The 15,855-nt window shown below is 39.6% G+C and overlaps 4 protein-coding genes across 7 annotated transcripts in view; 2 read left to right on the top strand and 2 right to left on the bottom strand.

Moving 5' to 3' along the window:
• kcnj9 (potassium inwardly rectifying channel subfamily J member 9) overlaps positions 1–4,159 on the bottom strand; it is a 22,247-nt gene extending 18,088 nt beyond the window's left edge. Inside the window, exons 1-2 of one of the 4 annotated variants that reach the window (XM_057857608.1) lie at positions 4,081–4,159; positions 2,879–3,143 (exon numbers count right to left, since the gene is read on the bottom strand). The gene's annotated coding sequence lies outside the window, so the exon portion shown is untranslated. Of the gene's footprint in view, positions 1–2,878; positions 3,597–4,080 lie in introns of those variants that run through there. The other 3 variants (XM_057857609.1, XM_057857610.1, XM_057857607.1) reach the window with 3 other exon arrangements.
• eif3f (eukaryotic translation initiation factor 3, subunit F) lies at positions 3,115–8,861 on the top strand. Its single transcript, XM_057857612.1, has 7 exons — positions 3,115–3,630; positions 3,909–3,979; positions 4,459–4,676; positions 4,749–4,840; positions 5,237–5,373; positions 8,494–8,607; positions 8,707–8,861. Exons 1-7 carry the CDS (start codon positions 3,519–3,521, stop codon positions 8,782–8,784), a joined length of 822 nt encoding a protein of 273 aa, XP_057713595.1. The 5' UTR covers positions 3,115–3,518; the 3' UTR covers positions 8,785–8,861.
• LOC130929968 (MICOS complex subunit MIC26-like) lies at positions 8,346–10,091 on the bottom strand. Its single transcript, XM_057857613.1, has one exon. It carries the CDS (start codon positions 9,948–9,950, stop codon positions 9,306–9,308), a length of 645 nt encoding a protein of 214 aa, XP_057713596.1. The 5' UTR covers positions 9,951–10,091; the 3' UTR covers positions 8,346–9,305.
• On the top strand, positions 9,858–15,855 carry dnaaf6 (dynein axonemal assembly factor 6). The gene is made up of 6 exons (XM_057857614.1): positions 9,858–10,381; positions 10,468–10,534; positions 11,676–11,781; positions 11,922–12,018; positions 14,622–14,707; positions 15,306–15,855. The coding sequence occupies exons 1-6, from the start codon at positions 10,283–10,285 to the stop codon at positions 15,433–15,435; spliced, it is 585 nt and encodes a 194-aa protein (XP_057713597.1). The 5' UTR covers positions 9,858–10,282; the 3' UTR covers positions 15,436–15,855.

The raw sequence follows: 15,855 nt of genomic DNA, 5'->3' as shown, positions 1-15,855 counted from the left end.
CTCCAGTCTCGGGTTGAGGATGAATGCTAATGTGACGTCACCCGGGTCAGTATTTCACAATACAGCACTGCTTTATAGCAGGGGTGTCCAAACTTTTTGCAAAGGGGGCCAGATTTGGTGTGGTAAAAATGTGGGGGGCCGACCTTGGCCGACGTCCTTTACGGAGAACAATATATTTAAGCAAATTTTAGCAAGCCATTCTGTATGTCACATTTGCTTTATTATTTTTTTTAATGAATAATTTCAACAATCTCGCAACTAGCCTTTGTGGCATTCTCTTTCGAATCTTAAGCTCTTGCGAAATACTGCTGCTGTGAAATGAAACTAGCTTCAAGTTGCTTTAATTTCTCGATGCGTATCTTCCCTGTAACTTTGTCGTACATTTCAGCGTGTCTTGTTTGGTAATATCACCTCACATTGAACTCTTTAAAAACAGCGACTGTCTCTTTGCAAATGAGGCACACACAGTTTTTGCATATTTTAGTGAAGGAAAAGTCCAATTTCCACCTATCCTTGAAGCGTCGGCCGTCGCAGTCAACTTTCTTTTTTTTGTTGATTATCGCCAGTTTAGAAAATTCGAAGTAAAGGGTCACACGGGGTAACGTAGCTTAGAGTGCTGCTGCCTTTTAGTGGGTAAATGAGGAGCAGCATTAAGTGTGTAAGCTACTTCATATTCTGGTAGCAGTACTGCTGACCAATTTATTAAGTCTGTGTGCGGGTCAGACGTTATTGATTTTATGACAGAGGCTGGGGGCCGGATGAAATTTGACCACGGGCCGCATTTGGCCCCCGGGCCGGACTTTGGACATGTCTGCTTTATAGCATGCAGATAGACTGCGGAATCAGCTGATTTTGCGGATTAATTTGTTTATTTTTCGCATCACGCCAGCCAAATGTTCTGCTGGGATTTGTTGCTGCACCAGAGAGAAGCGTGTGAGCCTTTTTGGGTTTCAAAAAGTTCCTGTTCACCCTCGGAGAATGGCCAAAAGAAGTCCGACAACTGTGGGACCAATGGAGTTACGAGGAAGTGAGTAAACATCTTATTTTGTATTATGTCAAGTACTGGGATCATGGCACACGTTTTCATACGGAGGTGGCTTGCATTTTTTCCTGACAACCCTTCTTGTCCATCGAGAATGCCACTCGGCCAACGACCGGCGGCTTGTCGCACACCCCCCTCGGTCCTTTGCGTGCCTGCCGAGAGAGCGCTATACTCGGCTTATTGCCCTCTCTGTGTGCCCCATGTTCTGTCAAATTTTCCACAACATCAGAAATTGCAACTTTGTGTTAAAAATGGCCGCGAATACAGCAATTACAAAGTAAACACTACAAACTCTCTTTAATTAAAGGACTATTTACTTACGTTTGATCATGGACAGACATTTAGAAAAGTTCTCCACAGACCCATCCTGCCATGTTAGCTGCACAACAACTCCACGCCACTCTTCTCACTGTTTACATTTTCACCGTGTTGTTAAGCATTCATTTACGCCAATTTCGTGTTGACCATGTAGCAGCTACACGCTCCTCCAACGTCGGTCGGTTTGTCCTGCGGTCATTTTACAGCTGCTTCCCCAGCAAACGAGCAGGGGAACGAGTCCGACAAACTGCAACTTGCTTGCTGCCGGGCGGGTTGCCGATCAGCGAAGACAATCAACAACCCCGCCGCAGTGTGACATGATCCCGGATAGTTTTGTGTGCTTTTTAGCTTCGAAAGGCAAGAATAAGACTTTGAAACATCACTCGGTTCATGTTAGCATGTCGGCTAGCTGTCACGCCTCCTGGTTTGTTTACGCTCTCCATAGCCGGGGCAGGGAAATGACAAAAGTCGGACTAACTCCGGTGGCATAAAATATCGTTTGGCAGGTGCAAGAAGTCAACAGTTTTGAATATTACGGATAAATTTTGCCATGTCGTACTGAATAAATGCATTTTTGATATTTCATATTCCATTTAGCACAAGACTGTTATTTGTCATGACCATACCATTTATTTAGCAATTGGGGAAAAAATACTTCGATAAAAAGAATAACCTGTAAAAATATTGGAGTAGAGCGATTGAACACAATGACATTTTGCGGCTCTCTTTGTCGCATTTTCCTCGTTCTGATTAATTCCCCTCAATGGGCTGGATTCTAAATTAGATGAAACCATGCTGACATTATTCTCCTGTTGGAGACGCTAGAGCGCTATCATGACAGGCAGGGGCTAAACGGCAGATTAAAAGACTTAATTTCTCCTCATCTGCACTTTGCCAAATTGTTATATATAGTCGAATCGTCTCAAAATATGATTCTAACACATAATAATGCTATATAAGACTTTTAGTTATCCTGTCATAGGCACTTTAACATGTATTATAAATTTTATGCATTTCCTTTTGTTATTTTAAAAAAATTGAGATGTTAAAATCCAACCTTTGACGTTTCAGGATTTTTTTTTTCTACAGAACTCTAAATTTGATGATAATGTGTGTATTCCAATTGCATTTGCATTAAGCATTGTGGCAAAGCCAATTTTGCATGTTTTATACAGCAGCTGTGGGGAGTGTGTGGTTTTGAGTGTGCGTGCGTGTCGGCCATGTGTGCGTCTGTGCTATTTTCAATGTGCATTAGGCCTACCTATTCAGGTGCCTTACATAATGTACGCAGAAGCACCTTTTCTTTACAATTATGATCCCCTATCATTACGAACGATTCTATTTGTACAGTAAAAATGATTCATGGTAGCGTGCGCCCATTATGAAACTGATGAAGTCAATCGTAATGACGCACGATCACAAATTGGCAACAATTTATCAACAAAATTCACGTAAGCACGCGATGGTGTACATTTGGTCAACAAAGGGGCTGTGGATTCAAATAATGAAAGATCTCACCTGATTAGTTTAGCCCCTCATTTGAAGATGAAGATGGGTTTCCGTCGTATGGAACGACGTCGGTCCAGGTTCGGTATCCATCCGACGATTTCTCCAAGACCGAGAGGACAAAAGAACTCTCACCCGGAAAACGGATACCCGACGTCCGCCTGTAAGAGGCTAGCGTCTCGCCGTTGCCGTGCGGTAGAGGAGCCTTCAACCGTGCGTGGATGCGAAGGAGGCGGCAGGTGTCGTCAGCCCAACCCCTCTCGCCGCCGAGCCTTGCCTTTGGCAAATTTTGCTTAAATTAATATTTATTCAAAATTCATTAATTTGCCCACTACGCACTTTCAACGCTGCTCCATGAAGGTTCTTCAGTGTACAAAAAAAAAAAAAGGAAATTTACAGAGCACTCATACGACAGGTATACTCATGTAACATGATGAAATACAAAGCCGAATACGACACAAGAAATTATGAAAAAAAGGTTTCTGTTTATGTATTAGCATAACACTAATAATCTTAAATTTGTACTGTTACATATTTTCTTGTGTCATACACACTCCGAAGCAGGAGTTGGCGGTATAATGCTAATGTGGCTAAAATGCCAAGCAGTTAGCCGGTTCGAGAAACGAAGAAGTTCTTCTTTCCTTTTTCCAACATGTCTGTTTTCGGGCCGGTTGTGAAGGTTCATCCTGTCGTCCTCGCCTCCATTTGCGACTCTTACGAGCGACGAAATGAAGGAGCGAGTCGCGTAATTGGCACTCTTTTGGGTAAGACGCTGTTTTTTTTGATAGAAATCTAAGTTGACATAATTGTGGTGCGCTGGCTGGTGTTAGCACAGCTGTTGCTAACGCGTGTTACTTAGCACCGGACAGCTTCACTTGACTATTCATCCTTTCTGTCGTTTACTTCAAAATATTATTCGGTGAAATCAAGTCGAATTGGACATTCAATATATATGGTAGCTTGTACTGATTTGTGGTTCACAATAGGTACCTCACACGTTGACGCGTTTTTTTTTTTTAACATATGTGTTGTCCCTTTTCAGGTACCATTGATAAACACTCGATAGAAGTGACCAACTGTTTCTCTGTTCCACATAATGAGTCGGAAGATGAGGTGCGTAGTCAATTTCGTTTACTTTTGGGTGGAGGGAATGAAAGTTTTTTTTTTTTAGTTTTCCCCAAAACACTTCGCTAAACCAAAATATTTTTACTCACATACTCAATATTGACTGCCATTGGCTCACAGTTTAAATCAGAGGTGCCCAAGTCCGGTCTTCGAGAGCCCCTATCCAGCTTATTTTCCATGTCTCCCTCCTTCAACACACCAGAATCAAATAATCAGGATTGTTGTCAGGCTGCTGCAGAGCTTGCTGAGAAGCTCATCGTTTGATTCTGGTGTGGTAAAGGAGGGAGACATGGCAAACAAGCTTGATATGCGCTCTCGAGGACCGGACTTGGCCACCCTGGGTTTAAATGGATTGGATGTTTGCCGTCGTCAATGGCAGAATTTGTGTTAAATGTTTATTTTAAGTTGTACATTAAATTCTTTGCTCGATGAAAGTTGTTAAGTGACGCCAAGGTCCTTCTCATCAGGTCGCCGTGGACATGGAGTTTGCCAAGAACATGTACGAGCTCCACAAGCGGGTCTCTCCCACTGAGGTCATCATCGGCTGGTACGCTACAGGCTTTGACATCACAGAGCACTCTGTTCTCATTCATGAGTACTACAGCCGTGAAGCCACCAACCCGATTCACCTGACTGCCGACACGGCCCTGCAGAGTGGCAAAATGAACATCCGTGCCTATGTCAGGTGTGTCTCCTCACTCATTTGCTTATTAGTCTGTACGAAAGAACACATGCTGACACTTTGTCTTTTGCGCAGTGCTCAGATGGGCGTGCCCGGGAAGACGGTTGGCGTGATGTTTACCCCACTTACGGTGAAATACATTTACTACGACACAGAAAGAATTGGGGGTAAGGAAGGCTGATTGAAGATGCCGTGACTGAGTGAAGACTCACACAGTTGCATCATTATATCTAGCATCTGCTGGATTCTGTGCTTTTTCACCGCTCTGCTCACATAACTGTTCTCATACACAAACACCTTTCAATGTTCAGTGTGAATGAATGAATTAATGCCTTTATCACCGTACAATTTTACAACAAAATTCAGGAACTCTTTACAGTGCAAATAGTAAAACGTACAGTGTCATTGTTTCCCAACGCAAGAGCAAATGTTTGCAATGTGTTGCAGACAGAATGTTGTAGCTGTTGTATCATTTTGTTGCACTTTTGCACAGTGACAATAAATGCCTCCTGATTCTGTTAAGTCATGCTTTTTTTTTTTTTTTAATTCATTTATTTTTTAAGTGGACCTTCTGCAGAGAACACGCATCACTCCCAGCCGAACCAAGGGCCTAACGTCCGACCTGGCCCAGGTGGCAAGCTCAGCTTCTCGTGTCCAGGACATGCTGACCACTGTGCTGGCCTACATCGAGGATGTACTAGTGAGTCGTAGCCAACATTTTGTCAATTGCCTAAATCTTCTAAATTCCAGGGCTCCAGACTAACATTTATTACTAGGAGTGCAGTGGCCCCTAACTTAAAATTTTAGGGGCGCAAGCAGAAGATTCAGGGGTGAACGCTGTAAACCAACATGCAAAGTTTTCTCGAAATTTCACTGTTTAACTGATATTTATATAATAAACAGCTACAGAATATTTTAATAATCGAGTATTCTACTGAAAATTCTCTCTATTAATCGAGTAATCAGATAAAACATTTTTTAGGTAAAGAGATGTTCTAAATATACATGAGAAAACAAGACATTTCACCCAATATTGAGCCATTTTTAGACCGTCTTTATTTTAGATGTGCATTGTTGTAAACAGCCAACAATTGCATCTCAGATGTGACCACAAAAAACACACAAATTCACTGCTTTCACTCAAAAAACTTGATTTTTTTTTTTTTTTTTTAAATCTTATTTCTTACCTAAAAATGTCATTACGCTTGATTACACCTCGCTTAAAAGGTGTTTTTCCCACGTGTTTCAATTTACTTTCCATTTTTGTCAAGCTATTTTTAAATTTAAGCAGGGGTGAAAGTGGCTAGAATTTCTTGCCGGAACTCCCTGACTCCCAATTTTTTTTTTTTTTTTTTTTTATGAGGGACAGGGTGAGGGGTCAAACCTCCTAAAACCACCGAAATGCAAAAAATCAAGGGTTCAATCCCTGGCTCCGGCCTGCCTGTGTGGAGTTTGTATGTTCTCCCCGTGCCTGCGTGGCTTTTCTCCGGGTACTCTGGTTTCCACCCACATCACAAAAACATGGATGGTAGGCTGATCGAACGCTCTAAATTTTCCCCAAGTATGACTGTGTGCGCGAATGGTTGTTCGTCTCCTTATGCCCTGCGATTGGCTGGCAACCAATTCAGGGTGTACCCCGCATATTGCCCATAGTTAGCTGGGATTGGCTCCAATGCCCACGTGACCCTTGTGAGGATTAGCGGCTCAGAAAATGAATGAAAGGTTGAACACTTGCATTAGGCTACTGCAATACACTGGAACAAGGCATAAATGAGAAACTGATTTCCATTCAAAATGGTATTTTTTCACTAATTTACAAAATTCCATCTAAAACTTTATCAACTTTTTATTTCCCCCTCATTTCTTCAGGTGTAAAAGCAAAACTTCAATTTTAACTATTCAATAACATAGAATGTACTTTAAAATGGAAGATTATGTAAACATTGTCTTTTTAAAATTTTTAAAATCAAGTTACTCTAATTAATCGAGTAATCGTTTCACCTCTAGTTTTGACATCAACTAGTATATTGCTTTGAAATTAGGTTAACATGGGAATTTTCTTCTATTTCTGTCGTCGTCACCTGGCAAATCTGAGACAAGTGGTGACGCAAAGACAGAGGGTGGTGCGTGTCGCTGTAGTCTCATCGCACCCCATGTGTTGGCTTTCAGCTCAACGGCAATGACTTTCGCATTTCGCCATCGCTCATCACCTCCTGTGTGTCGAGCCCCTGAGTCAGATGCAAGTGCTTTTCCAGCCACTCCCAATAAGAACCCGCTCCACACGTCTCTCGACTGCACCTTCCTTTTCTTCCGTTGTATTTTCCCTTTGCAAACCAGCTCGTTAAATTAACCGCCACCTAGTGGATTTAACTGTGAAGGAGTTTGTCAGCAACAATGTTACTGGTCGCGCATGTCCAAGTAGATGCGGAAAGAAAACTCACATTGGCTCTAATTTTGGTCCTAGAATGCGACCATTTGGTCGCAGTCTGGAGCCCTGAATTCATAAAGTTGATGTGGCCTGTGTTCAGAATCACTTCCTTATCCATAATGTTTGTATTGAGTTCCCCATGGTCTAATGTGTAATGAGTAGAAATAATACCGCTTTATAGTGCCATAGATGTATCTTTAAAACTTATGAACAACAGATGTAACTAGAAATGTATCCCATAATGCAGCGTAATGATACTTAAAATAGAAACGCACCACTACAAGGGCTAAGTACTGTAATGTTCGAACTATAAGCCGCAACTTTTTTCCTTAATTTTGAATCCTGCGGCTTATCGTCCAGTGCGGTTTACTTATCGATTTATTTGGGTTAATATGCAACACTGTCAAAAGACCGTTATAATTGTGGCATGGCACTATCATGGGCATTACTGAATGCTTATGACAGATGTCATTAAGTGTCATCGGTAAACTTATCTCACTAACTCGGATCTTTTACATCCATTCAAAAGTGAGATAATTTGCCGAAAAACACTAAATGACATCTGTTATAAACATTCATTAATGCTCATGACAGTGTCATGTCAGAATTATGATTGTCTAATGACAGTCTTATGGCGCCACTTTCATATAAAGTGTTACCAAATACCATAACTAACAATTAATGAAACGACTGGAACAGTAACTGAAGAAAGAATTGGCACAGAACATGAATTTAATTGTTATTTACATCTGTAGTGCTGCAATACATGCTAGGAGGCATGTTGGTCAAAGTGTTGACAGCAGGTGGCAGCAGAGGTTGACCCTGTCTTCTCCATGGGAGCAGTAATGACCAAATGAAGCTTTGCAGCCAATTGGTTCAAAGTTTCATGGTGGTTCATTTGGTCTTTGGACAGTCGTATGACGCCGCTGTCAAATAAAGTGTTACCGGTTAATATCTTTTGGTGTAAATATCCCATAGTGTTGTGAGTACAGCTGCAGCTTATAGTCACAAATGCCCTTTTTCGTGTCAAATTTGGTGGGTGGCGGCTTATAGTCAGGTGCGCCTTATAGTGCAAAAATTACGGTACTTACATTTTAGAATACAGCAGATTGAAAACAATCTTAATATCTTTTCAATATTATGGAAGTTCCACTATCTGACGTTAATCTGACAGGTGGTAATAATTCGATAGAAATGACCAAATGCTGTTTAAAAACGGTATATTTTATTCATTTGACGGGTATTTTAGTCCACCATACGTATATACCAATAGGAAATTGGTGAATGATCTTAGCAAAACAAAACAAATCATATTATGTATAAGCAGGCATACGTTTTATAATTTTATGATCGCAGTCATTCCATAAAATGTTTCAACTTGTCACACCTCAGTCTGGGAAGGCGACGGCAGACAACAGCGTGGGCCGATTCCTAATGGACCTGGTCAACAAGGTGCCCACCATCTCAGCAGAGGACTTTGAAAACATGATTAATTCTAACATCAACGTATGTTTGTGTTCCTCTTTTTGGCTTTATAACATTTTATGCCAAAATTGAATTCAAACCATTACGTGAAGTTACTCGATGTTCGGTGTTTTCTTGCAGGATCTCCTGATGGTGACGTACCTGTCCAACCTTACCCAAGCGCAGATCGCCCTCAATGAGAAGCTTGTGCTACTTTGAGGCACAGCTATTTAATTTTTATATCGAAATTTTGTTTTCAAATATGAATAAAGGCTAAATATTGCCGGAATGCATAAGTTTCAGTGTCATGTGGAATCATTTGTGACAAAATGCATGAAAGTTTCTAAGTAATGTCAATTCACTATCAGACTCTGTCGACTGTTACCCAAATAGTAATGACAATAAAGCTATTCTATTGTATTTATGTATGAAAACGATCTACAAAGTGTATAGCTATGATTCTTTATTAGATTTCATTGTACTGAAACTTGATATTTAATGTGGTAGTATCAATACATTACTGATTCTGAGGGTGACATTTTTATGCACACCAACTACAATGTTTTTTTGAGTAACACTGCACTCTGGCTACCAAGAATTTAAAGTCTTGGTTTATTATTCATTTTCTGCATAAATATACATTGTAAAAGTCCAGCCTGAGTTTTCATGTTATAAAATGTAGGCATAAACAAGAACGCCAAGTTGTTTCAGTTGCTGGCGTCTTTATGCTTTGGCGACCCTCAGTGTTTACCCTTCGAGTTGTCTCCTTGATCGGCCTTGCTTGCAGGCTTTATGATACTCTCCAGGGTGGCGTAGCCGTGCACGGCGCCCTCGTACAGGGTGTCCCCGGCGGACCTGGCGATGACTGCTGCCCGATCCGGGTAATACAGGGAGGCACTTGTGGTCATCAGGGCCGCCGGGTAGATGACTCTCTTCACCCGCGAGCGTCTGGCGAGGAGCAGCCCAAGCACGCCGGTCAAACCGATGATTCCAGCCCGCGCGTAGAACTCTCCCGGCGGGTCTTTCAGAAACGCCCAGGCGTCGCACCCTTGCCGAACCACATTTTGAACTTTGGGTTCAACGCGTTCGTACGTGGTCCGACACCAAGCCGTGTAAGGCTCCGCGAACATCCGCAAGGTGGCGGCACCCTGCTCCATGTGCCCGGTTTTGGGCTCCTCCGACGCGGTTTTATCTTGTTGCGGCGAAGCGTACAGCGAGAGCTCTTCCCAGTTTATCTTGGCGGGAGTGGACTTCTTTGCATCAGCCGCCGCGGCGCAGACGGTGGACGGCCACAAGGTTAAGGCTCCGGCCATGAGTCTACCTGTCACCTTCAACATGATCCCTCGTAGCCATGAGTCGCCTATACGGCGCATCAGGAGGGACATTCTTCCTCAAGTCAAAAACGGATTTTGTTTCTCTGTAATGACCTCATGGACGTATTTTGATATTAACTTCACCCATAAACTAGTTGCCTCAAATATAACGTAATTAATTTAGTAATTAAGAGTGCTTTCATTGGTGTAATACAAATTCCCTCGCTCCGCTTACTATAGGCTGTCGCTTTAAACGTCACTTTATAAATTGACGTTTTGGCGCGCGTCTCGCTGTGACGTCACGGTTTCCATGGTTACAACTGCGTCTCCAGGAAACAACACTGCAACACTTTCTGCAAAAGTTGCACTTTATTGAAAAGAGTATTTTTTATATAATCATTTTGATGGAAAAAATGGAATATCCTCAAATTTCATCCATGCATAACATTCAGGCGCTGTCCGCTTTGCTTTCAACTCAAGAAGAGGAGGATGATGATTATGAAGTAAGTGAATACATTTTCCCTTGTTAGTGTTTGATTTTGTGATTTTACGTCAATATTGTCAATTTTCCCCCTCTAAATTTTTTCAGTATGCGTCACCTTATTCCAAGATGGGCCCCGGACACATAGGCCCGCCGCCTAAAAGAGAGAAAGAAGGTCAGCTGCTTCTGAAAATGAGAAATAGTAGTCATAACAACCATAAGCGGATTTTAAGGGGGGGCGCCCCCGATGGCTGAAAAGTGTCATTGCATATGATTGACTTTGTAAAGCAATAAACCTGCAACAAAAATGAATGAAAAACGAAATTATTTTTCGAGCACCTTAGTCATTTGCTTTGCATATTTAATATATATATAAATATATATGTATTAGAGAAAAAAATATTTTTAAAAATGAACATTTTTTTTTTGATTGATTTTTTTTTTTTTTTTTTTGATTGAGGCAACTTTTTTGGGGATTGAATGATTTAGACACAAATGTCCTAATCATAATATGGCCCAAACACAAAAAGGATTGCTTCAATCGAAGAAAACTTTTTCAATGACAAATTAAGTCTTCAAATGCGAATTTTTCAATCTCCAATATTTTTTCGCATTCAAAAACTTTTTTTGAAAATGTATATTTTTTTGAAGCAACTTATTTTTGGATGGAATAATAAAGAGAAAAATGCCCTAGCCGAAATGTGGCCCAAACACAAATCAACATTACTTCAATCAAAAAGTTGCTTCAATCAAAAAAAACTTGACTTCTATAAAAAAAAAATAATAATAAATAATCAAAGAAAAATAACTTTCACATGCCATTTTTATGAGTTTTTTTTTTTTTTTTTTTTGAGTTTTAAAATTTATTTTTGCATTCACATTTTTTTTTTTTTATTGAATTGACTTTTTTTGGTTGAAAATATATATTTTGATTGAAGCAACTTTTTTTTTTTTAATAGAAGCAACTTTTTTAGACTAATAATAAAGACACAAATCTACCTCCATATGGCCCCACCCAGGGGATACAATTTTTGACTGGGGTAACTACATTGGCACGACACCGGCGGGCGTACCAAATTCAATGGATGACTATCTTGGTGAAAGGTATTGCCTAAGCAGCCTGATTTAGAATTTCCATCAAGAATGATGGGAAACAAAAAACGCTCATTGTCCATTTATTATTTTAGATATTCATGTAAGTTAATTTTATTGCTAACACTGCGTTTTGGGGTCGTCAACATGTTGTGCCCCCGCTGCCCCAAAAGTCAAACTCTGCCTTTGATAACAATGTGTGTATGTATGTGTTTACTTTTTAGAGTCGTTGACATATGCAAAAACCAACAGCAAAGACGTGTGGTGCGAGGAGGAGGTCGCTGAGGGCCCTCAATACGATGATTTCACTGACCCGAGGCCAAAGCCTGAGTATGGCCATATAGATACACATGGGAATGTTCATGCTTTACTGCCAAATTCAACAAGTTATCTTTTTTTGAACTTCACTCATAATGCTGTAAGACATGAAAAAAACAAGTGTTTTTTTCATGCATATGATTTGTTTACAGATATGAAATCATTCTAAAGCAAAGTGTCAGCACAGAGGATCTCTTTTTGGGCCTAAGCAGAAAAGACCCCTCGTCCATGTGCTGTGAAGCAATGCTGGTAATTAAAGTCAATACAATATTTTATGGAAAACATTTTTTTTATCGCTTATTTAATTACGGGGTCAGTGGAGCATCTGCCCACTCATCAAGAGTGAAATTTAGCAACAAGATTAGTTCTTAAAATGTGCGGTTTATTTTTAGGTAACAGTGAGAGTAATTTATATTAATTCTAACCGTTCTTAAAATGTGCGGTTTATTTTTAGGTAACAGTGAGAGTAATTTATATTAATTCTAACCCTACTCACTATGATTTTGCACATTTGATTAGCATTTTTTTCAAACAACCACTATATACAGATGCATTACCAAAGCTTCATTCCAAACCGCTTAACACATGTACAAGATGAAAGAATAAGACCATAGACTTCATAATGATATTGACGGGACACTTCCCCAGACACTGCGCCACGCCTTCAAGTAGGGGGCCGTCCCACACGCCGCTTCAGTCGGTCGAAGTCTGTCGCGGTTATTCTCAAACACATGAAGCGATCCAGTGCCGGATTTAGGTTGAAAAAGTACGAAAGCTGTAGGCCTACCGCATAAAAACATGAAGGATTGTCTCAGGAGTGATTTGTTCGAGGATTCAAGGTAATTATTATATTTTTTGTACCACGCATGCATTTTGAAACATGAAAAAAATAAATGGGAGAAATTAACCGCTATGGCATTGGCGTCGTAATTTGCAATATTTACGTAAAATTAATGCTAACTGCCCGGTTTTTGGCTTTTAACCGAGAATCGAGACTGTTTTACGTTCATATATATAAAGAGTTCAGGAATTTAAGCATTTATTCACAAGGATTTTCAGTGTAAAAAGCTCTTTGTGGTGGTAAGGTGGCGCCACAGTGGCTTAAAGACTAGCAGCACATTCGACATATTTACTTAAAATAAATGCTAACTGCCTGTTTTTTTTTTTGCTTTTAACCAAGAATCGAGACTGTTTTACATCCATATCTAGAAAGAATTCTGGGATTTAAGCATTTATTCACAAGAATTTTCAACGTAAAAAGCTCTCTTGTGTTTCCACTCAGTCAGCTTTGACGGAGAAGGCTCCCTATTAATCGGCCCCGTGCCCTGTGTCCCGTCAATATATTATGAAGTCTATGAATAAGACATTTGAAAGTGTAGACTCCAATATTGATAATCAGAGGTGGGTAGAGTAGCCAAAAAAACTTTACTCAAGTAGGAGCAGTGTTACTTCTAAATAACATTGCTCAAGTAAAAGTAAAAGTAAAAGTAGTCCTCCAAAAATGTACTTAAGTACAAGTAAAAAAAAAAAAAAAATGTTCAAAGGAATATTCAAGTAATGAGTAACACTCTGTGTAACTGCTTACAATATCAGATTTTTGGGGGGGGAATACTTTAATGGTTTATTTTTTTTCTCAGCACAACTTCATCCACATGAACTGTTATTATTATACTGTACTATAACATGACCATATTAGGCCAAAAGGATGACACAAAAATTACCAGAGCAACACTATATGAAATATCACCTGTCCAAAGAGAATGAGTGCCCTCTAGTGGAGAAAAAAACATTTCTTACCTCTGATATAATGGAGTCCTGTAGTTTTTGTTGTGACACCTCATTGTTGAAACCAAGACAGCCACTTTCAACATCTCTAGCATAAATAAAGTTAATATGTAGGATAAAGAGGAAATATGTAATGACTCTACGCTAGTGTAGCCCAAAGCAGCGGAGTAGAATGTTTCTTCTTCATAAATCTACTCAGGTAAATGTAAAAAATATTGCATGGTAAGACAAGAGATGGTTAGAGTAGCCAAAAAGTTTACTTAAGAGTAGTGTTACTTTAAAATAAAATTACTCAAGTAAAAGTAGTTGTCCAAAACATGTACCCAAGTACAAGTAAAAAAGTATTTGTGAAAAGTGAAAAAGAATACTCAAGTAATGAGTAATATTGTGAGTAACTATTTACGATGCTTGATTATCTATATGAACTGTTATGATTATACTATACTATAACCTATTACATAACCGTATTAAGCCAAATAAATAAATTAATTTAAAAAAAAAAAAAGATTGAATTCCGGCGAGAGTAAAAAAAAAAATCTGTACAACTGAAGCATCATTCCTCCAAAGAGCATTAATGCCCTCTAGCGGAGAAAATGGTTCCTAGTTTGAATATTGAATAGTTCCTTCATAATTCCTTCAAATTTAAAAGATCGTAGCTCCGGTTTTCCATGGTCAATTGGGCAGCGCTCAACGTCGAATACTTTAAATCCTAATAAAACTTTAAAGACGCCACGTAATTGAACAGGCCGGCGTGATCAGATAACGACAAGCTTGAGTCTGATTGGTATAATGGAGTCATGTGATTATTGCTGCAACGTCTCATTGGTGAAACTGGTAGAGCTGCTATTGGCATCACTGGGGAAAAAAAAGTAAAATATAGCGTTTATACTCAAATAAAAGTAAAAATTATGGCTTAGTAAAACTACCCTTAGAAGTACATTTTCCTCAAAAAGTTCCTCAAGTAAATAACGTGTTACTACCCACCTCTGTTGATGATAAACAAAAAAATTCTGAACCCATTTCGCATAACTGTTCAAAATGTTTATAGTGAATATTTCTACAATCAGGTGAAGATCAAACTCCCTGACAGCAAAGCATCGGATGTGACTCTGGACGTGAAAGAAAAGTTCCTTGATCTTCGGACACCAAAATAGTGAGAAATTTTCTTATCATTTTAACTTTCTTTTATAACACTCGTAACTTGCTTCTATCTGACTACAGTAGTAAAAGTCATCTTGTAATATCAATTTGTTGTCTTGTTTAGAAACAACTGACAGCTCTGAAAAGGGTTCATCAAAACTTGTAGCCAGGCTATTTTGGGGCAAAAGCATCCTGTATATTCCACAGCATCTCATACCCGCTGATAACAATTCTACTGAATTCATTTGTTTAGTTTTCCTACTAAGCACACTGAGGCATGCCTGTTTCTAATGTAATACCTGTATTTGTGAGTGAGAACATGAGAAAAAAGCATGCTTGATCTCACAGTGCCGTGTATAGCTAATAGTGGGATCATTTAAAAAAAAAAAGTTTTTTAACATATCGGGAGTTGACAAAAAAAAACAAATACATTATTACAGTAGTATGTGGCCCCTCTCGCTGTCATTTACACTGACTCTGGATTTGGGCACAACAGGGTATCTCAATTTTCATCCGAAGAACAAAAGGAGCTGCTGTTAGTTTTGTTGTTTTTCTCTAAAATTCTGGTGTTTCGGATATTAACCCGCATGGCTTGTGTCTTAACATTACAGTAGACTGGCTCTCCACCTCCCGCACCCGGTCCACCACCAGGAGGGCAAGGCTCAGTTTTTCAGTGAGAGGGAAGAGCTAGAGGTGACGCTGGTCATGAATCGACCTCTTGATGCTGTCAACATGCAGTAAATCTTGATGGCCAGTGATATCGAACGGACCGGATTGGATACCGTACTGAAATATCGGCCGTCCATTCAACGTAAAAATGTGGATTTAATACAGTTTAATGAACCAATACTAATGAAACAACCCTTGTTCCCAATATTCGGAGTACACTGTCAATTCTCAGCTGCGGTTGTAGTGGTTTTATACATAAGCGGAGTTTAAGGGGGGACAAGGCCCCCTGGTGGCCGAAAAGTGTCATTGCATGTAACTGACTTTCCTATATATAAAAGTTGTAAAGCAATAAAACAAACAACAAAAATGAATGAAATGTACCAAAACCCATATTTTTATAATGGGTCAAAATGATTTTTCGAACAGATCATGTGACGAGTACCTGAGGCTGTCATTTGCTTTGCATATTATTTTAAAAAGATAATAATAATA

The sequence above is a fragment of the Corythoichthys intestinalis genome, chromosome 14 (assembly GCF_030265065.1).
Source record: "Corythoichthys intestinalis isolate RoL2023-P3 chromosome 14, ASM3026506v1, whole genome shotgun sequence".
Classification (NCBI taxonomy): domain Eukaryota; kingdom Metazoa; phylum Chordata; class Actinopteri; order Syngnathiformes; family Syngnathidae; genus Corythoichthys; species Corythoichthys intestinalis.
The sequence above is the reverse complement of the archived record's forward strand: the minus strand, read 5'-3'. Positions and strand labels throughout refer to the sequence as shown.